The 22897-nt window shown below is 39.4% G+C and overlaps 1 protein-coding gene across 7 annotated transcripts in view; it reads left to right on the forward strand.

The window, feature by feature from the left end:
• Positions 1-452: 452 nt before the first annotated feature.
• The window catches only part of NR6A1 (nuclear receptor subfamily 6 group A member 1), a 244616-nt gene continuing 222171 nt past the window's right edge, over positions 453-22897 (forward strand). For 5 of the 7 annotated variants that reach the window (XM_054657785.2, XM_054657786.2, XM_009457270.5 and 2 more), the window contains exon 1: positions 453-752. In XM_054657785.2, the coding sequence (XP_054513760.1) occupies positions 653-752 (100 nt within the window). In that variant the 5' untranslated portion in view covers positions 453-652. 7 annotated transcript variants of the gene reach the window in all.

Here is a 22897-nt window from a genome sequence, read left to right on the forward strand (position 1 = left end):
CGAGTTAAACTCCGGTCCTTTAATCTCCGGTCCAATTTGTCCCGCAGCGGCAGGGAGAGGCCCACGTGAGTACCTTCAAGCCCCGCCTCCAGGGCCCCGCCCACAGGGCTGGGCTTCGTTGCACGTGCTCACCCGGCTGCCTCGCGATCCGCCTCCTCGCAAAGACTCATTGTTGGGGTGGGGGGTTACGAGGACTCTTAGGGAACTTTGATCAGGTAGAAATCACAATCAAGACAAGGCCCGGAAGTATCCGCTTACTACATAGACATCAAACGCTTTGTCATGGTTCTTGGTATTGACAGACTTTAGCTTTCCCTTCTCAGGACTTCTTATCCCTCCTTCCACCCCTTCAGTTGGTGCGGTCGGCGTGGCCGGCCTCGCAGAGCGGACTCCAACTTCCAGCGTGCCCCGCAGGGCCTTGCGCGGCAGAGGCGTGTGACGTCAGGGGAGGGAGCTGGCCAGTGCTGAGGGGGCGCGGCGCGGAGGGGCGCGGAGCGGCGCGGAGCCGGGCGGCTCGGGGCCCAGAGAGAGCCGCGGCCGGGAGCTCGCGGGCTCCTGACAACCTCCTCCCCTCGGCGGACGACGACCACGGCGACTAGGGCGCCCGTCATGGCGGAGCAGCAAACCCAGCGCGGACCCTAGGCACCACCGCATGGAGCGGGACGAACCGCCGCCTAGCGGAGGGGGAGGCGGCGGGGGCTCGGCGGGGTTCCTGGAGCCGCCCGCCGCGCTCCCTCCGCCGCCGCGCAACGGTGGGTGAGGGGCCTGCGACGCCCGGGCCAGGCAGGAACCGGCTTCCTGAGCCTCCGCCAGGGATCCCCCTCCTCTCTGCCGACCCTTGCCCTGGGAAGCCGCAGCGGCCCCGCGGCCCCTTAGGGTGGCCCTTCACCCCGTTCCCCCTTGGCGCGGACCCTCCCTCTCCTCCCCGGTCTCGCTCAGGGTGGATCCTCCTCCTTCGTCCCTGTTCCCTTCCGCGCGGACCCTCCCCCTGCCCGGGTCCCTGGGCACCGAGCTTCATTTCCCCCTCCCCCCGTCCCCTCTGCACAGGCTTCCCCTCCCCCCGTCCCCTCAGCACCAATCCTCCCTCCTCCCCCCGGGTCCCCTCCCCCTGTCTTCCCAGCGCCGAACCTTCCCCTCCCCCCGGGCCCCTCAGCTTGGAAGTCCCCCCCGCGGTCCGTCAGTGGGGGCATCCCCTCACTCGGGTTCCCTTAACGCAGAGCCTCTCTTTTCCCCTACAGGGGTTCCTCCTCCCACCGAGGACGCTCCCTTCTTGCCCTGTTGACCCGACTCCACAGCACCCTTGTACCGCTCAGCTTTCTAGAGCGTTTTCCTCTTCTGCAGCCTCGAGCGTTCTTCCTTGAATACTACGAGCCCCCTACCTCTGCCGAACCCCCGTTCGCTAGACATCCCCCAGTCGTTTCCTTTTTCGGACCCCTTCGCGCCTCCTGCTTCCCCTGCGCCTCACCTTCCTCAACGCCCCGCGCGCTCTGGCCGGTCTCCGCCCCTGCTCAGCTCCCCTCTCCGCCAGGCAACGGCTTTCCCTGGCCGAGGGCTCCAGCCCGCCCCGGGGCCCCAGACACCTGCCTCCTCCCGGCTTCTGCCCGGCAGGTCCCGGTCCCCACCTCTTAGTCTCAGTTCTCCTCTTTCTTGTCCCGATCCGGGACCCTGGGAGCTGAGAATCCCTCACCTGGCCCGGCACTTCCTACCGCTCGTCCCTCGCCCCCTCGCCCGGGCCGGGTCCTCAGGTTCCTCGGGGCTTCCTCGCCCTCCTCCTCTTCGCTCCCTCCCCCTGCGGGATGTTTTATTTGTATCTGTTTGATATTTTCCTCCTCGGTGTTTGCCGCGGAATGTTTTTATTGGTAACGTGTTAGGAGCTTTTGTGAGGTCGTAAAAGGTGAACTTTTGAACTTGGAAAGCGCCCTGGAGCAATTAGCGCAGGCGATCGCCCCGGGAGGCCTGCATTACAAAGGGTGCTCGCACCGGCCGGCAAACGCTCCGGCGGCAAACCCGATTTATTTATTTGCCCTGTTTTCCACCCTTCACATCTCCTCATTTCCGAATAAAGGGAGGCTCTCAGAGATCCGTGCCTCCTCCCCTCGCTGCGCCATAAACTCGCAATTCTCTGAAAGATCTAGGACCGAACAGTGTCTAACAAGTAACAGATTTCAAATTGAATGCAAACACCCGGGACAGTTAGGAGGCACTAAAAATTAACTGCTTCACCAAGAGGTTTCTCAATCAGGACAGTGACCTGGCAGGTGTGAGGAAAGTAACCTGAAAATAGGTCAGTTAGGCGCTCAATTGTTGAATGAGTGAGTAGCTACAGACGGTGGAAATCTTGGGTTGGATCCGTGCCTTCATACGTTTATTAACTAGTCAAACATTTTGTTAGTTTAGGAGATCTGGTGTTTTTTACAAAAGGGAAAAGTCCGTGTAGAAGAGAGCTTGGTTAACTTCACTTGATGTTGCTGATCTTAAAAATAGTGATGTGTTTTCAGAGCTCTTTTTTTTTTTTTAATTTGTGTATGATGTATGATGGCTAGGTGGCTGGCCGTTCCGTGGGCTGTCGTTGGCAACTAATTTCTGAATGTGAACATGTTTGAGATCAATAAAATTCCGTGTCACAAAGGGGGAAGCTGGAATCCAGTTAGGGTAGAAGGAGACAGTATAATAGGAACAAAGGATTTCTTTAATGCCTTTGACTTTTTAAGCTAAGTTTGTGTGGAGATTTGGTTTGGTATTAATTTGTGAGTGTTGTAAATCCTGATCTAAATTTTCCCATGCTGATTTTTTTGAATCCAAGCCCCATCTTATATCCCATATTAGCGTGTATATTTCTGTGATGCCTTCCTATGTGTGAATACTTCCTGTACCCACCTGTGCATATAATGTAGATGACGGATTTTACTGCAATTCAATATTTACTGCAATATTGCTTTCAATTCTACTTGAGAATAATAGTGTTGTAAGAGAAACCTAAGAACTGCATTTGTTATTAATTATTCATTAGTACATTTTAAAGAACTCAATGGTAATTTTAACTCAATCAGATTTCCCATTCATAGTCTCATTTCCTCAATTGGTCAGAACCATTTGAAAGAATGTTATCGAGCAATCCATTTAGACTAAGGTGGCTTTAAAGCTTTACATTAGTCTAAGTTAGTGGTGCAGATGTTTTCTTTTTGCTGAAAATACAATGGGAACTTTTGGCAGCTTGATGGGCTTAAAATACACTAGACGCTAGACCGTTGTGGGATATTTTTCAGTGTAAAAGCTAGCATTGTGCAATGTTTTACAATTTATGTTCATTAGCACTTATGAAGTTAACATGCTCACAGAAGAATTGCCAAAAATTTTTTTAAGTTTGCCCATGGAACAATGGGCACATTTTTTCTTTTTTGCTTCCTAATTAATATTTTTCTCCAAAAATATATGAAACTGCTTGTTCTGAGTAGAAAAGAAATGAATTATCTGTTTTTTACTCCTAGTGACTAATTTCTATTTTATATGAACTATTTTCAAGAGACAACTATACAGATAGGGGGTCTTTTGGTCTCTGTCATGAAGAAATAAACTGGAGGTGGCATTTTAGAAATGTTTTCCTACCGGAAACACCATTTATGCTGAATTTACAGTCCTTTAAATGGTTTTTATTCTGTCAGAACAGAGTTTCTTTCTAGCCTTTTGATGCACCATCATCCTTCCAGGAATTCCCTGTGCTGACTGCGCTATTTTGAGTTGTTGCTTGTAGGTTTTCATAACAAACATGAACTCATTTAGTTGTAATAGAGGACTGCTCCCTTTTGGGATTTCAAAGGAAGATGAATGATTTGAGGAAGTGTATGCTGAATATTGCATTTGTTCATTTTAAGAGAATGAGGGAATATACTTTTAAATATTTAAAGCAAAGGAAGGCAAAGGAAGGTTATAAGCCATTATAAGTAATTAAAAGCATATTTTATGTAATTACACTTTAGAGGAAATGGGGAGAAGTTCACTGAATAGCACGGTGCCTTTTTCTCCTGCTATAACCATGCCGTCCAAATGTTTATGCTGGAAAATAAATTGGCAAATATTTCCCATGATGATTTAACTTTTCAGTTCTGTGATTTAAAAAATTAAGTTAATTTTGAGTTGCCCCAGAATTTTTTCCTACTCCCGTTAGAAAAAAACAAAACCAAAAACATGCTGTAGTACTGTTGTTTCTTAGTACATACAGCACGCAGGTTTTGCTTTTTTTTTTTTTTCTCTTTTTTTTATAGCTTCTGTGACCTCCAAAGACGGCTAGGGTAGAAGAAAGGCGACAGTGAGCAAATTCACTGGTGATTTTGCATAGCTGAGGTGGGAGATGACCACATTTACAGTCTCCAGTGTACAAGCCACCAAATCATTCAGCAGTTCTGATTCATGTAACCAAAATATGATGACATGATTCCTAATCTATAATTCATTCTGACTTCCGTAGCAAAAAGGTGTATGCAAGGCACATGTGTTAGCACATGAAAGGGAGTTGGATGGGGAGCTAATGAAAAAAAAACTGCTGGTAAATTTCCAAAAATATGTCCAAATCATGCATTTCCATATTTTATTTAGAATTTTCTGGTTTCTCATTCCCTACTTTTTTCCTAGGGTTTTGGGGCAAAGGTGGAAAATAGAGTTTAGATTAAAATACCACATTTTAGAATAGTGGAGGATGGTAGGTAGAAATGCCAACTGTTGCTGTAACATTGGTAGAGGAAGTTTCTTATACCACCCCTAGTGTTTGTTGTGCAAGTTGGCTTTAAATTGCTAATGATGCTTGCATGTTTTGGAGCTTGGAGCTGTGTTAGTTTCATTTGTGTTAGTAGGAAGATTTACCACTTCATTTTTATAATTGGGTAGATATTATTTATTGGTTATGTTGAAAAATTGGTTTGTTAATGAATTGTGTTCAGATGGCAACTTCTAGCTTAAGAATTGCATAAAGCCAGGATAGATTCTCCCACATTAGGAGACTTCATTGTCAGCAAATTCATCGAGATCTTTGGGGCTGGTCATAATTTTTGCTTCTTAAGTTTATTTTTGATTTATAGCCAAATTAATGACACTTTTCTGTTCAGTATTTTTTCCATGCATAATAATTAAGTTGCAAGTGACACTTGAGAAGATGTGTTTTAGAGTAAATTTTACATTGTTGGGTCAGTCTGTTTTTTTTAAGTAGGACAATAAAAGTGCCTTATTTCATGTGTAAAAACAGATTCTAGTCATGTGGGAAAAAGGTCAGAATTAGAAAAATCAAAGTTCTGAATCAACAGATAAACACGCTTGTATTTCAATAAAGAATAAATGTGCTTGAAACAGTTTTTAACAGAAGGTAGCTATCTGATCTGCCCACATAAGTAGTGATCTGATGTACCCAACTCTTTGTAATACTTTGAGAGCATTTCCAAAACCAGTTAAGTTGTGAAGGAAAATGTTTCTTTCACACTTCTGCATTAAGATCTACCTTAACTTTTTAATTAAAGTTTTTTCCTGGCTCAGGTAATTTCTTAAGGGTTTATGGATGCCTTCGATAACTAGGGTTCAGAAATACCAGAATTATTAAAAATGAGCAAGAAAGTGGTTTGGTACTGAGCAGGTAATTCTTTCTTGGGTATTGAGCTTTTTAGAGCTAAAGTTTCAGATTCAGCTGAGCTTAAATTTAAAAAACGTCTCTAGATGTAACTTTGATATACAGTATTTCTAGAATCCAGCCCAGTCTTTTGTTCATTGATTGTTTTCCAACATGACTTGTCTTTAAGAAAAAGACAAGGGTGTTAGACTGTAACACCCTTAGTAAGTAATAGAAGATCAGAAGAAAACCACTGTGAGATGTCTAACCTGTTTTTCAGTATGGCGGAGAAATAGCCACAGGAAAAAGAGGAGAGCATCATTTGAAAGAATAAAACATTTCCTACGGTATTTCGTTCTTCATTCTTTGTTACCTGCTATTAAACAGCAGCCTTTGTAGAAAAGCGTCTCAAAAAAACCCAGATTTTTTTCAGTGGTTACAGTTATTTAAATAAGACTTTACTAGTGTAACCCGGTAATTCTAATTAACAGTGATTTAGTTTGGGAGCGGACCAGGATTTCCTCAGCCGGCTGCTGGGGAGCTGAATTACTTTTTTCCCCACCCCCAGCTGCACCAAATCTTTTGATCCCCAAGCTACAGTGGTTGTCATTTGAGAAAGCAAACTGAGAGAAAATACGTTGTGAAAATAGCCTACTTTGAAACTTCATTTGCATTTTGGAATTTTTGTTCTTAAAAAAATTATAGGAATAATTGAACTTCCAAATTTTTATCTTGACAGAAGCAAACTGGCCAAATTCTTACGTCTAAATAGAAAATTCCTGGATTTCCTAAAATTTTTAAGCTTTAAAAATTTCGGGGGCTGTTTTAATATTGACAGTCACGATTTCAAAAGGGAAATGATTCTAATGATAAATTCACAGGAGGGCTTCAAGTGTTCTGAGTTTCTTTAAGGAGTGTGTGTTTGGGACAAATAAAGTTATGCAATGGAGTAGTTTTCATTCAGGGTAGTTTGTGGTTTCTCCATCAGCATTATATAATAAGCTGAAATACAGAATCACGGATTCTTACGTCTTATACTAAATAAACCATACAATTTGTTACATTAAGAATTAACTTTAAAAAAGTGTCTTTAAATGATGAGGCCTTTGGATTCTAATTGTAAACTCTACACCCTTCAATTTGTTTACACCAGAGAAGCTATTCAAGCATAAACCACAGATGGCAGTAGCAGTATATTTTTCTGTTTCTGGACTGATTCTTGCCTTTAAGTTGGTGTCAGTTCTATGGGCCCTGCTGATAAGTCAGCTGGCAGGTGTAATGTTTCTAAAACCAATTCCCTGGGCAGCAACATGTAATGTATTCAGGGAAACAAATCCAGGCATTTGATTTGAAGATATACTCTGTGGGTGGTTTGACCCAGAATAGTGACTTTGCACTCACTGCCCAAGTGAGAAATTATTTTAAAAATTTGGTAATAGTGATTAAGGGAGTTGTTAGAGTAATAGCTATAGCACATTGGAATTGTAGTGGTATTATTAGCAGAGAATGTATCTAACAGATATTTGCTTGAACAACTATTTGCATTGTAAACAATTTATAACTCATTAAAAATATACTCAAGATTCATATTTTGAGAGAGAAATGCACAACTAAATTCTTCATGTGAAAAAGATGGATAATCTTCCCAGCTTTTTATTTCCAGTTCCTCCTTACATTTCATAGAATCATGGATTTTTAGATCTGTGTATAAGAGCATTTTGGAGGTCTAAGAGTGGGTTCTGCTTGCTCTTCCAACCCATCATTGTAATGCCCAAATTTCTGTATTCTCTATTTTCTTCTAAAACACTGATGAAAAAAAGAGATGATTGATTAGATTTCCTGTGATATTTTATCTATGATGTTTCCTTCAGGTGTAATCCCATAGTTTAGAGCTCAGGAAACATTTTAGTAACAAATCTACCGCAAAATGAAGCATAGACTGAATCAGTGAAGGGAATAGCTTAACCAGATAGTTTTTTCTTTCTTTTTTTTTTTTTTTATGATGGAGTCTCACTCCGTTGCCCAGGCTGGAGTGCAGCGGTGCGATCTCTGCTCACTGCAACCTCAGCTTCCTGGGTTCAAGTGATTCTCCTGCCTCAGCCTCCTGAGTAGCTGGGATTACAGGCATCCACCACCATGCCCAGCTAATTTTTATGTTTTTAGTAGAGACAGGGTTTCACCATGTTGGCCAGGCTGGTTTCGAACTCCTGACCTCAAGTGATCCACGTGCCTCAGTCTCCCAAAGTACTGGGATTACAGACGTGAGCCACCGCTCCTGGCAGTTTTCATTTTTAAAACTAATTTTATTAATTCAAGTCCCCATTTCAATCATGAGGCTGTATGAAGCTGTATCACCTTGGAAGAATTAAAAATTCAGTCTTTTAATTCCTTATACTCCACTGGATCAGATGCAATGTTCTTTTTATTATGGCTAACTCCAGTTTATCTAATTTAGTCTTTCTGTCACGAAAGAAAAGCTAGAAGACGGAACACTAATGTGTAGCCTTATGTACTTTATCCCGCTTCCTCATCCCTTGCTTTTTAAAATTTATAAACAAATAATGAAGTAGTACTCAATTGTATTTTCTGTCATTCTTTGACCATTCATTACTATTGTTTGTTTCAGACTTAATCTCTTCCCATTTATTGAGTCCTTAAATTTATTTATGGTTGCATCCAAACCAGTGATTTTCAAAGTGTGGTCTGCAAACCTCTGGGGGTCCTTGAGACCCTTTCAGGATGTTCTTAAATATATTTTAATCGTAATGCTAAGACATCATTTGCCTTTTTTACTGTATTGACATTTACACTGATTTTGCAGAAACAATAGTGAGTAAAAACTGTTGGTCCCTTACCAGAAATCAAGGCACAAACTGTATTAGTAGTCATTATATTCTTCACTTCCATGCACTTGTATTTTTTAAAAAGACTTTTCCACTTAATGTCATCCTTGATGAAGCAGTAAAAATGATGATAAAATCTTGACCCTTGAGTACATGCACTTTTGATATTCTGTGTGACAAAATGGAAAAGTACATGCCAAGCACTTCTGGTGCAAACTAAAATGGTTGTTTTAAGACAAAGTGCTTGTGTGATTATGTTGTGATCTGAGCCAGCTACTTTTGTTCATGGAATACTTGAAATAATTAAACTATACTTGATTCAGCCTTGGGCATTTGGCAGACTATTTTTTTCTTAAACGAACAGTGAGTCTGTCATATCAAGGAAAACTGACAGTATTGGTTGCCAGTAAATAAAATTTGAGCTTTCAAGCAACAATTAGTTTTGGAAAACTTGTACTTGCCACTAAGAGCTTGACAGCTTCCCAATGGTTAATGTCTTTTCTGATGAGATGGATGATGAAATAAATATGATTTTTGATGTTATGAAATGTGTCAACATTTTGAAAATCTGAATATCTCAGTAATTCAGTATTTTCCAAAAGATCTATGTGTGATATTACAGGATCCTACACAGCTAAGAGATCTGTTCAAAATGCCAGATTAATCAATGGATTTTAATGTAACGGATTACACATAGTTCATTGATATGGTTTTAAACTCACACTGAACTAACCTTTAAGAAAGTACCACTTAATTGAGTTTTGGTGTAGTATCAAAGAAGACTATCCACAATTACTTTAAAAAGCAAATACTTCTTCCTTTTCCGATTATAAATCTGTGGGGCCAGATTTTCTGCCTGTGCTTCAACAACAACAAAAAATCACAATATACTGAATGGGTAAACAGATAGGAGATCTAGCTGCTAGGATTAAGCCAGATATTAAGGAGATTAGCCAAATGTAAAACAATGCCACTCTTCTAATTTTTATGTTTTATTGGACAATTTTATTTTTCATAAAAATGTTATTTGTACTAACGTGAATTTATTAAATTTAAATGGATTATTAAATATTTTAAATTTTTCATAGGTTTATTTTCCAGTATGATAAATATCAATAGACAAAGCCACATAAATATCAACCCTTTAGGGTCCTTCATAATTTTTAAGAGTGTAAAAGGGATCCTGAAGAACACTCAGGCATAAATATATGAGAACTCCAGGTCTAAATGAACTAACGAAATGTGTAAAGAAGATGGTGACTTCACCAGATACCATTAGTAGTACTTTTTTACTTTGGAGTTTTCTTACTTCCCTCGATAATTGAGCTACTTTTATTGAAAATGAGTTCATATCATTTTAAGTTTTCTTTGCTTGGGAATACATGAAATGTGTGGTAGTGCACTCTCACTGAGTTCTCTGATAAAGCTTTTGTTACCTGCTACATGAAACCTGTTGCTTAACTGATAATTGTCTTGTGGCAGCAGTTTTTCAAGAGAACCAGTTGCCTCACCAAGGGTAGACTTACATTTGTGGAAATAAATCTGACAACAGAATTTCTTAAGAGTCATTGCTATAGAATAATGAACAATTTATAAGAGATAAAGATCCTATCGTGCTTTTTAAAACTTCCATCGAGAATAGTTTGCTTATTTGCTTTCCTTAGACATGTTTGGCTTCACTGAGTCTTAGAGTTGTGATTTCGGTAATGCAGTTTCGTAAATTGGTTTGCTTTTAACCTGGTTTTCACTGAGATGGTAATAAAGTCTGTATAGGAGAGGCATCTCTTCCTCTGGTCGAAGAATATCCTTTCCTAGTGTGAGTAACATTTTAGTGTAAGTCAATTACTGTGTTGTTAAAGAGTTAGAAATTTACTCCTTAGGGTAGTTACTAGGTAGAACTCATCCTGTAGTGGGCTTGCTGGCTGAAGAAATGTCACATAACAATGTGAATAACAAATAAGGAGTTACCGCATCAGAACTCAAGGTGAAGCTTGGGTAGGTGTTGAAAGATCAGTGAGATAATTATTTGGGCTTCCTTCCTAAGAGCTCTGTAATTATCTTGATATTCTTGGAGTTTCATGTAATGTACCTTTGAAAACATTTTTGTGTTTTGTGGGGATTGGAGCTTAGTTATAAGAAAATACAAGCCTTTCTTTTATTTCTTAATGTTTGGATTTGAAGATTCACATGAAATCTTCAATTGCATTCTTCAGTTGAGTTAAATTGCTTTAATTACGAAACCTAATAACTGAGACAGATTTGGCTTTTTTCTTCCATATTCTTTCTGTACCCTTGAAGTCTAACCTGTGAGGAGACTTCCTCTCTCTATTCTTGGAATCCTTCCCCCAAGATGCCTTTTTAGCAGGATAATAAACCACCTGGGGGAAGCCCCCCATTGACATGCATTTAGAGGGCTTTGTTTTTTGGAAATGGCAATAGTAGTCCCATCCAGGGAGGAAGGATTTTGGTTAGATGGTGTGAGGCAAAGAGCAGGGACTCTGGAGTGTGGCCTAACAAAGATCACAGCTGTGCGACTTTGTCACTTGACTTCTCTGAACTTTAGTGTTCTCATTTAACATTAATAGCTAACATTTACATAGTGTTTATAATCTAAACACCTTATGTATATTTATCGTCTTAACTCTGAGGTAGGTGTTCTGTTATCCCCATCTTACAGGTGAAAACTGAGACCCACAGAGTTTAAACCTCCAGATTTCGCAGCTAGTAACAGCATTAATAATTTGTTTCATAGATTTAACATCCCCTCTTCTCCAATATACTCTGACATTTCTGAAATTGACTGTAGGGTTATAAGGATTAGAGACAAGGTCTGTAAATTGCCAAGCATAGTATCTGCCTAAAAGCAAAAACCTGAGAATCTGGGGCATTTATCTATGTTGGAGAGGCCCAGAATTCAACTTTTATTGATTAGAGAGCCAAAAAGACCCACTCTTAGAATTGCAAGTGACTTTTTTCTTTTCTCTCATGCTGGCTTTTATTTTATTTTTATTTTTATTTATTTATTTTTTTTGAGTTGGAGTCTCACTCTGTCTCCCAGGCTGGAGTGCAGTGGCGAGATCTTGGCTCACTGCAGCCTCCGCCTCCCTGGTTTAAGTGATTCTCCTGCTTCAGCCCCCGGAGCAGCTGGGATTACAGGTGCCCGCCACCATGCCTGACTAATTTTTGTGTTTTTAGTAGAGACGAGATTTCACCATGTTGGCCAGGCTGGTCTCGAACTTGTGATCTCAGGTGATCTGCCTGCCTCGGCATCCCACCTCATGTTGGTTGTTTTTTTTTTTTTTTTTTTTTTTTTTTTGAGATGGAGTCTAGCTCTGTCACCCAGGTTGGAGTGCAGTGGTGCGATCTTGGCTCAGTGCAACCTCTACCTCCTGGGTTCAAGCAATTTTTCTGCCTCAGCCTCCTGAGTAGCTGGGATTATAGGTGCCCACCATCGCACCCAGCTAATTTTTGTATTTTTAGTAGAGACAGGGTGTCACTGTGTTGGCCAGGCTGGTCTCGAACTCCTGACCTCATGATCCACCCGCCTTGGCCTCCCAAAGTGCTGGGATTAACAACTGTGAGCCACAGCCCGTGGCCTCATGTTGGTTTTAATAAGCCTTTGGCCAGAAAACAATTTTGCCAAATCAGGGACAATCTTCGGTGAACCCAAGGGGTGCTAAGGAATGAAGGTGTTTTGAGTTACTCAAGGCAGGAGTACAATGTCTTTTATCTGTATCCTAAGCACTGAGAATTGGTGTTCCATGAATATTGAATGAATGAAAGAGGCAAGTCAGGAATATGAGCCTTTTGCTTATCTCAGAGTCCCTTGCTGGTAGTCAGAGTAAGTCTACAAAATATAAGGGAAAGGAATATGCTTTTCAGCTACTTGAGGAAATGGGGGCCAATATCTAAGTCAAGCAGTGTGTTTAAGCTAAATCCAAGGTTTGATAGGCCCTCCTGGAACTAGAATGTAGTTTCTGTTTGGAAACATGGTTCTCCTGTAATTTAAAGTGACTAAATATCCCAGATTAAGACGAGATGGCCAATAAACTAGTGGCTGTTTGCTTGACTGTATTCGGGAATGCAGTTTAGGAAAAGGTGGCCTTTGTCCCATGTACCTTTTTAAAATTCTGTCTCACAAAAGAAATATAAGAGCTAGGTGTCCAAAATTTATAAAATACAGAAGGTGATTTCCTAATGAAAAGAGAGATAGTGAGAAAGATGTAAAAGAGGATAGGAAGTGTGGGTTAATAGATTATGTTAGCAAAGTAGTTTGAATAGGAAAAGACTTTAGAGAGGAGCCCAAACATTGAGGAGTTATGAGGCCCAGGAGATACTTTATGCCTAGGATCTGATTCTAGCTCTGTCTCAAATGCATGTCTCTGTGGGTCCACCTATAAAAATGGAGGAGCTAAATTAGATAATCCCTGAAAGGATTTTCCAGGTTTATGATGGAATGAATTGGGTAAAACAGGAAGTTGCAATTTAGAAAAGTTCTGCCTAAAGCAAATAGCTGTGGTACTGACTGCCCACATTCTCTGGGATGATTTTGATGTCAGATACTGTTCAGTCATCCCTCTAAGAATATTTACATTTACCAAACTGTTTCCCTGTTCTGCTTTAGAACCCTTGGCTGCTTTAAAGTCTGTGAGATCCCATAATTTATCTGTAAATTTCATTCTTTGAGTCTGCCTTATAGAAATGTTTACAGTTACAGTTCTGATGTTATGGTAATTTGTAATGTAAATTTGAAATAAATTATGGAGTATTTTTGTTGTTTAAACAAGATCACTTTTTTCATTTATAACCCCTCCATGCCACACTTTCTCTTTTTTGAGTACAGTTTCATTTGCTGAGTCAAACCCATAGTTAATTTTAGAGTTTTTCTTCGTTCCTTGTAATGGGATATTTATCTGCAAAACTCATTCAGCATTGAGAAGAGTGCTGTCTTCCTAAGATTAAATGCGCTTCATTTGAGAACGTTGATTCATTAAGGGAAATTGCAAAACAGAAGGGAAACTTCCTTAAATGCTGCTGGTCTGTAAAAAGGGAACCCAGCAGGAAAGGGGAGAGGTGCATGGGGGAGGGGTGAAGTGAAGAGTGTAGCAGGGTAGCTGCAGTTGAAATATTCATCAATCATTTTACTGGCACCAGGAAACCAATCAGCCTTTTAGGGAGAGAACTTAATCAATCACCTAATGTGGGAAAATACAATTGCTTTCCCACAAAAAAATATTCCCTTTCTTGGTGACAGATCGAATCTGAGAGATACTTTGGTTCCCTGGAATTCAGAACTGACTGCAAGCAGTTGCTGAAAGTACTGCTGTGAAGAAGTGCATTTAACATTTGGAGATAAAATTTCCTATCTGCTGCGAGCCTTTTCAAAATATTTCAAAATAAGTTTGCTCTTCGTACAGTGTGTCCATCAAAAAATAAATACTGAGCAAGCCGAAGTGTGTGAAACACTGTAAATTTATTCTCCAAAGCTAGTTTCAGAGCATAGATAAGGACTCCTGGCTGGAGAATACCCGATGTTTCAAATGCCTTGTTTGGAAAGCAGGGTTAAAGCGTTGTCTAAGGAACATACCCTGGGAAACACAGTTGGAAGTGCTTGCATATAAATAAAAGCAGGAAAGATACAGCTGCATCGTATATTTAGGTTTTAAATACTTGTGATTTCTGAGGGTCTGTCTGTGCTTGAATTGCCTGTGGCCCTTAGGTCCTTTGGTTCTTAGATGTGAGCTGCTTAAGAATCCAGTGTTTTTAAAATTAATGCATGGTCACTGAAGAGAATATGGAAAACGAAGGGAAAATAACCTATAATCCTACCACTAAGCAACTTTCATTAACATTTTCTTCTAGACCTCAAATCCAAGGTTGTTTTTTTTTTTTTGCATTTTTTTAGTCATACAGTATATACTATTACGTTTTCTGCTTTTTGTTTAATTTTAAATGTTTTTTCTCCTGTTATAAACTTCACTCATTGAACATCAAGTTATTTGAAACTTTCGATAGCTGTATGACAGCCCATTGTTTTTCATTGCTGGCCATTTAGATAGGTTTTATTTTTTCAGTGTTATAATAGTGCTTCTCACACCATCTTGTGCTTGCTTTTATCTTGGCTTATTTTGGGGGATAATTTTGAGAAGCGTGTGTCTATCTCAATGTACCCTCACCAACAACTACTTTAATTTACACTGAGATACCTTGCATACCAACATCCAGGGCTGCCAGCAGTACTTATTTATTTTAATAAATGCCTCATGCTTGAGATAGAATTTGAGATACTGTGGGTAGGCTCTTTGCTTTTTATCATTTTGGGGTGAGAGAGAGTCATTCCCCCCCACCCGCCCTTTTTTTTCTTTTTGATTCTGGCACTAGAATGTTGCCCTGCACCCTCATCCTAGCATCTCCAGCCTGGTCAGAGCTGTGCTTAAGGACCCTTCTGAGGCTACCTTCGAATTCTTATAGATATGGTTGAATGGGTGGCAGAGACACCCTAGAGCCTTCTCTGGTTGCCTCTAAAAATCTCGGGATGATAAGTTGATGTGCGTGTGTCTTCTAATACAATTATATCATCTCCCACAAAGTCTTTAATGTGTCTTGAGACCTACCTATACCTGAGTGTGAATAGAAATTAAGTACATGCAGAGAGAATTTAAACTTGCATTCCTTTAGAAATCTGCATGGGTTCCTCAGTGGCTAGTTTCTATCCTGATCCTGTGCAGTGTTTGATGGTGAAAGAATCTAAATAAATCTTATGCTAATTTGAAGGGCATTCACAGTTTTTAACAGGTCTGATTTCAGAATGGAAATAGGAACATTTTGGGAATCCAGCTATCTATACATTTTTTTATTAAAGCATAAGTCATATTTGCTGAAATTAAAATTAAGTAGTCTTTAGACATTGTTAAAGTTTATGTTGATTGAAAGTAAACATGAACATTTGAAGATGATTTGCTTTGCTGCTTCGTGCTCACCACTGGTGATCAGAAACTTGTAATTTGCCAAGATAGGTTTTATAATGCTCTTTAATAAGAAAATGAATAAGCCAGCTGCTCTTTCTCTCAACTATAGCGGGTACAAACCTCCTCAATTCCTGGTTAGTAATTAAAAGCCTTGAGATGACCTTGAATCTAGCTGAACTACAAAAGCTGTCTTGAGTTAAATTTATAGCTTTTGTCAATTTCAAAAGAATGGTATTCTATTTGCTAAAACATTAAGCGTAGCCTTGGGTGTACATTGAAGATCAGAAATAATTAATAAGAGGTACTACTAAAGTGCAAAGGGAAGCCTAATATGGGCTACAAAAATAATTAAGTTTGTCATCTATTTGTTGATCATTTAAAATATGTACTTGAAAAGATTTAAGAGAGGGTGGCATTTTTCAAAGTGTCATTTTGTGCTATTCAGATTTGCTGAAAAGATCTATCTTTTCCCCATCTTAACATCAAAGAGGTTTTTGAACCCAGTGGGGAATCAGAACAAATATTTAACACTTTTTTAAAAGTAACAGTTTAATTGATTCTTAAAATATTTTACACAGTGGGAATTTTGTTAGTGAAAGTTTCTGATTATACTCAGGCAGTGTAAAAGTAAAAATATTAATGTTTTAAAAATGCTTTATATGTGAGCCACATCTTAAGTTCTATGAATAAAGAACTTTTCTGCTTACCAAAAGGGTAGAATATATTCGCAGCTGTTTAGAGAGCCTTGAAGTACTATCTTATTGATAGAAAGGACCTTGACATTGTTGCTATAAGAAAAGTTAGGTTTTATGTGTCAGTAGGTCAGATAAGACGTGTCTTCCAGCATCATAAATGTGATAAATCCCTGAAGAGTCCAGCAGTAAAGCAGATAGTTTGAGCAAGCGGTAAGGTGTTACATAGATCTTGCAGATTTTAGGATTATTTTAGTTTTTACATTTATTTAATGAGACTAACCTAGTCACTCTTAGATCACAATAATGAAATTATATGCCAGTGTGCTTGTGAATGAAGCCAACATAATGAACGGAAAAAGTTGTTAATACACAGCAGGGATTGCCAGTCTGAGAGTCTCTAATGGAAGTTCTCAAGCAATTTCAGTTCTGATTTGATCTGAAATCGTGTGAGCAATAAGGTTGTTCAGGGTAAATAAAATGAGATCTCTGAAATACTCTTTTGCCTGAAATATTTCCATTTAGTCTTACGGTAATGTGACTCAACCTCTGAAAAGCAGATCTTTGCAGAAAGGAGTTACTGTAGTAATGGTAGACAAACTTCAGCAGTGGGAGGGCAGGGGTTAAAAATTATTTCAGCAAATTGGTAGGATGTAGTGATAACTAGGTGCATTAGAGCCTGAGCTTTAATGTTAGACTTGGGTTTAAATCCTGTCTGTTCTTGTGATTTTTTAATGTATTTTTTTGACAGTTGGGTGGAAGGGGGGTGGAGATACTGGGTGGAGGGTGGTAAAAGGATGTGGAATCACCACATTGATTATTGGAGAATGAAATGAGGTAGTTTATGGAAAACCTGGAATGTAGCTGCATTACTTTACAAAAGTTTCTGAGTTAATTTCCTTATCTGTAAGTAATGTTAATATCATCGATCTCATAGGTACAGCAGACCAGTTTACCACAATCCAAGTCATTGAAAACCAGTTTCCCAGATGTTCAGTTTACCCAGTATTCCATTCAATAAAAGACAGTTTGCTGAATCTAATCTGTAGACCTTACAGAACCCGTTGTTCATCTTGTTTTTCTTAAATGCTCCCCACCATTTTTTTCCTTTTTCTTTTTCCTGTTTCCTATACATCATTTCTCCCCCATGCCCTGCAGCCCAGACAAGGATGTATATTTCTACCAGCAGAGGTCCTCTCTGCTTCAGCTCTCTCCAGCTGCAGTGTAGAGACAAATTGAACATCTTAAAAATGCTGGTATTCCAATGGTCAGTTCTGACTTGGCAGAAATCCTTAAAAGGTAATTAACTGTCTCATCAATATGAATTTTTATAAACTGTCCAAATATTTAAAACAAATTTTTGACAAATTTAGAGAATTGGCTATTTGGAGATTTGGCAATTTGGTCAGTTGACTTGGAATTATCTCATATAGGTTTGGAAAAATTTGGCAATATATGTAAAATAAAGTGCCTATTACTCACAATGGTGGGACTATAGTAAGTACTCAGTTGGTGTTCCTTTTCTTGAAGCATTCCTACTCTGAGTTGGAACTCCTCCTCCCAAGGTTTTTCTCCCCTGTGGGCTCTAGTTTGACAATATCAGGTGATAAAGGCTGGTTATGAACCACCTAGTGACTTTCTTTTCCATTACAGAGTTGTTGAATTTGCCCAAATGAAATACTTTATTTTGGCTTGGACTTGTTATAAAATGGTCCTTCCTTCCTTGGTGCCCTTTAGGGTTTGACTTCTCAGTGATTTAAGATATGTGCCCCTTTTCTGTAGCACTTTATTCCCAGTCACTTGCTTGTAAGTAGAATTATGAGCCTTAGGAGAGTAGACTGCAGCTTTATCAGGGTAAAAGCAAGGCTAGGTCCCTGGAGGTTCTTAGTGGGAAGTATTAGAACCAGAGCAAATGCTCCTGTCTCTGATATACAGGAAGCCCAGCATCCCCATCCCCTACCCAAAGTCTCTCTCTGGAAGTCTCTAAAAAGGCTTTCTGGTAATATCCTTAAAAGGGAAGGGAACAAGTAGTTGTTGAACACTCAGCACTAGGCACAGAGCTAAACTAACTCATGTAATCCTTTCCATAACTTTTCTTTGGATAGGTGGTGATATTCCCTTATTATAGATGAGTAAACTGAGGCTTAGAGTTGAAAATAACCTTCTACTAACCACTACTCTGCTAAACCAGTATTTTTAAATCTTCAGTTTTTCTTGTATCACCACATGATTTTTGTCATTTTCTAATATATTGCTTATTTAATTTTTAAAATATTGAATAGTTAACATTCTGCAACCCAACATTTATTTTAAAATGAATTTTTTTATTAGCTTAAATGAAAAATTATTTGCCACAAGTAGAAAGTAACAATGAAAAAAATTTAATGAAAATAGAATTGTGTTAAATTCTAAATGCTATTGTCTGCCAAGGTCTCTGACCAGGCCTTTGATAGAGAGATTAGTAAGCACTAGAGAGGCACTAGAAAAACTAACACCACATTTTTCTTCTGATGTAATCAGAAGGATTGAAAGAGAGTGGAAAAGGTACTAACAGCTTTGGAATGTTTTATGATGCCTTCTCTCTGTACCATTTAAAATCATCTAGTGGTCTCCTTGCTTTGGGAAACACTGACATAGGTGATGATGTGTACATTTTACAAATGAGTAAACTGAGTCTTAGGGAAGAGGAAATTTGTTCGAAGTTGAACCAGTCCCACAGGCCTTACTGCCTAGGTACCCCCTCCTTACTTTTCTTTCTCTCCTTTCATCCTTCCTCTTGCCTCCCTGTCCCTGCCTCTCCTCTTTTCTTCCTCATCCTCTAAGAGAATTCAGCTAACTCCAGAGTAGTGTAGAGATTTTTAGATGTGTTTTTCTGATCTTTTTTTTTTTTTTTTAAATTTAACTGCTGTGAGATAGGATTTCATCTTTAAAAACTTAGGTCTTTCTTAAAACATTGCGTTTCTTAGTGCTTAGTGAATTCCAGAAGTTGGGTGTAAAATATATAGTAATTTTGTAGGTACTTGTACCCCTACATAAATGATTTATTGAAATAACTGTAAAGACATCATAAACATTCCCTTGCCTCCTCATTAGATAATGTTGGAAAAGTGAGCTTGAGAAAAGATATTGCCAGCAGTTTTTGAAACAGATGTTATCTCAAGTGCATTAAAGGGCAATTTCTTTGACTTTTATTGTGTGTTGTAGTTTTGTAGTTTATATTAATAATTATGTTTATTACCATTTTATTGTGTTCTATTGGAAACAATAGGTAGCTGATGTAACTTTACCATAATTGAAGCCTGGATTATAATTTGATTTTTAAAAATTTTATCCTTTTAAAAAAATTGATTGTTTAATTTTAATTTGATTTTATCTTTAAAACTTTCTGAATAAGAAAAAAACCTATTGTCATTTTTTCTTATTTAATTTTTTTGTTTGTTTGAGACAGAGTCTTGCTCTGTTGCCCAGGCTGGAGTGCAGTGGCGTGATCTTGGCTCATTGTAACCTCTGCCTCCTGGGTTTAAGCCATTCTCATGCCTCAGGAGCCTGAGTAGCCAGGATTACAGGTGCATGCCACCATGCACAGCTAATTTTTGTATTTTTAGTAGAGACAGGGTTTCACCATTTTGGCCAGGCTGGTCTTGAGCTCCTGACCAAGTGATCCGCCCACCCCGGGCTCCCAAAGTGTTGGGATTACAGGCGTGAGCCATCCCGCCCTTCTGTTTTATTTAATTTTGTATTGTGACAATAGCTTCTTCAAACACAAAAGGAGGAATTTTGTAATCCTGTTGTTTAAAAAGTTTGTTCCACTAGTTACTAAAAGAAAAAAATTCAGTTCCGAATTATTTTAAATAGCATCCTTAAAATTCTTCATGGAAACACTTTGTACTTTGAAAGAAATTGAGGATTTTTTAAAGAAATTCCAGTTATGGTAATTTTCCTATTTCTAATTTATTGTACTTTGTCTATGCTAGCCATATCTCTGAACATTTACTGTGGATTCTTGATAAATCATCTTGTGAAACCCGTTTCTAATAGATTTTTAATCCCAGGCACCAGACTCATGTAGTGTATGGCACACCCCACTTGGTTTAATTGATATTTTAGTAAAATTTTTCTGATACTTGGTATAAGCTAGAATATATAATTCTTGCTTGGTGACACTTTGATTCCAGGGTCTCAATCCAGAGCTTAGCTCAGGGTAAGGAGGTTTGTCAGCATGCCTTGGTATGAAGTAATGAAGTAAGGAGGACTTCCAGCCAGGAGTTTTGAATGTTATTGTCAAGCTTATATGTGCTCTATCTAGAAGAATTTTTACCATTTAAATTGTAAATCACACACACAAAAACTTAATTTTTCTCTCGTTCTTAGAGGATATGTTGAACTGTTTATGTTCTTGTTAGAAAGTTTTGGTCTCAACTGATTTCTTCGCTGAGTTGTGATTTAACAATTATATTGATGTGCAGTATTAGCCTAATTAGTACTTGGGTGTGACTAGTGTCTTTCTCTGAAAATTTTGTAGTTAATGGTTTGCCTTTCCTTTTTTCTTGAGCTGAAATTTATTGTGTGCCCACTGTGTGATAATTACATGCAGCAACCTTATAAGGAGAGTAACATTATTTTCATTTTGCAGATGGGAGAACAACTTAAGTGACTTGGCCCCCTAAGTGGGAGAGATGGGACTCAGACCCAAATGTGTCTGATCCAGGGCTTACACTCTTGGAATCTGAGCACTAGCTTCTGGTAGAGGATACAAAGGGCCATTTGTACCTTAAGGAGTCTAGTATTTAGGAGACTGTGTTTTAAAGGTAGATGCAAGAATTAAAGCCAGACTTCAATTTTAGCCGTGGAGACAAGTATGGTCTTTGAAAATTGCTTGTTTAAAAATCTTGACTTTTTTTTTCCTTAACTGGTCATGATTTTTATTTATTTATTTATTTATTTTTTTGAGACGGAGTTTCGCTCTGTCACCCAGGCTGGAGTGCAGTGGCGCGATCTTGGCTCACTGCAACCTCCGCCTCCTGGGTTCACGCCATTCTCCTGCCTCAGCCTCCCGAGTAGCTGGGACTACAGGCGCCTGCCACCATGCCCGGCTAATTTTTTGTATTTTTAGTAGAGACGGGGTTTCACCATATTGGCCAGGCTGGTCTCGTTCTCCTGACCTCGTGATCCGCCTGCCTCGGCCTCCCAAAGGGCTGGGATTACAGGCGTGAGCCACCGTGCCTGGCCTATTTATTTATTTTTTAAAGATGCCTTTATGTATTTCTAAGGAGAAGAGCAAAGTCCAAAGCCAATTTGTGATGTTGGAGAAAGATGCTGTTGTGAGGTTTAGGACAAATCCTTGCCAATGGGGAGGCAAGGAAGCAAAGAGACCCTTGCTTAAAAATGCTGGCCCTGGGCATGTGACATGGAAGCAGAACTCCATGTGGAATGGGAGAGACTTTTGATCCTTAATGCCTTTTAGGAAACAAAGCAAAATAGCATTAGGCTCTTAAATACTATTTGATACAAGATGAAGAGTGAATAATATAAACTAGAAACATGAGAGCCTTAACATGGTAGGGACTGAAAGTAACCAATGTGTCTATACAGTCTCAATTTCCAGGTCAGCTTGTATTAAAGTTTGCCTTGCTGACCTTACAAATACGTTCTTCTCATTTGATATCCTTAGTATTTACTTTTTGAATAGTATGGTCACTGTGACTTATTCAGGAATGTGAGGCATATTCAGAGAGAAGATTGTTAAACTCAGAACAGCTGTGTACCAAATAATGATCTCTTACTCTGGAAGTCCAGTTGAGCTGTGGGGAAGTAGGGATGCAATTCTAACCTTATGTTTGTGCTAATGTATGTTAATGCTAGAAGAGGAACTTCTAAGCCTGTGGAACTTATAATAGGTATCAAAAACTGTAAAGAAACATGCGTTATGTAAGTAAGACTGTGATTTTAGTGGGGCAGGGTATACTAGTATCTGTAGTGCTTTAACAAGCTGGTGTGATGGTGTGCATCTATAGTTCCAGCTACTGGGAAGGCTGAGGCAGGAGGATTGCTTGAGTCAGAAGTTCAAGGCTGGAGTGCATTATGATTGTTCCTGTGAATGGCCACTGCACTACAGCCTGGGCAACATAGCGAGACCTGTCTCTTAAAAAAAAATACCGTATTTATTTTATTGATTGGGTGATCTGATATCTGAATGGTTGACCCAAAGGTCAATTTTCACATGAATACTGCAACCTCATGAAGAAGCTGACCTCTCAGTAATAGCACTGGGTGATGACTTAGTAAAAGGTCCTATTCCCTAAGTGTGTGCAGAATGGAACACTTTCCCTAAAGCTGCTGCAAAGTGGTTTAGATTTTTTAAATTAAGAAGTCTTTTCTGAGTCCGTTTATATTTGTGTTTTGGAGGGTTTCCAATTATAATAATGGGTAACTCTTTTTTTTTTTTTGAAATGGAGTTTCACTCTTGTTGCCCAGGTTGGAGTGCAATGGTGCGATCTTGGCTCACTGCAACCTCCGCCTCTCGGGTTCAAGTGATTCTCCTGCCTCGGCCTCCTGAGTAGCTGGGATTACAGACATGTGCCACTACACTCGGCTAATTTTGTATTTTTAGTAGAGATGGAGTTTCTCCATGTTGGTCAGGCTGGTCTCAAACTCCCTACTTCAGGTGATCCGCCCACCTCGTCCTCCCAAAGTGCTGGGGTTACAGGCGTGAGCCACCGCACCTGGCCAATAATAGGTAACTCTTATTGAACATTTGCTATATACTAGGTACTGTTTTGAGTACTTATATTTATTTCATTTAAT

This window comes from Pan troglodytes, chromosome 11 (assembly GCF_028858775.2).
Source record: "Pan troglodytes isolate AG18354 chromosome 11, NHGRI_mPanTro3-v2.0_pri, whole genome shotgun sequence".
Taxonomy (NCBI): Eukaryota; Metazoa; Chordata; class Mammalia; order Primates; family Hominidae; genus Pan; species Pan troglodytes.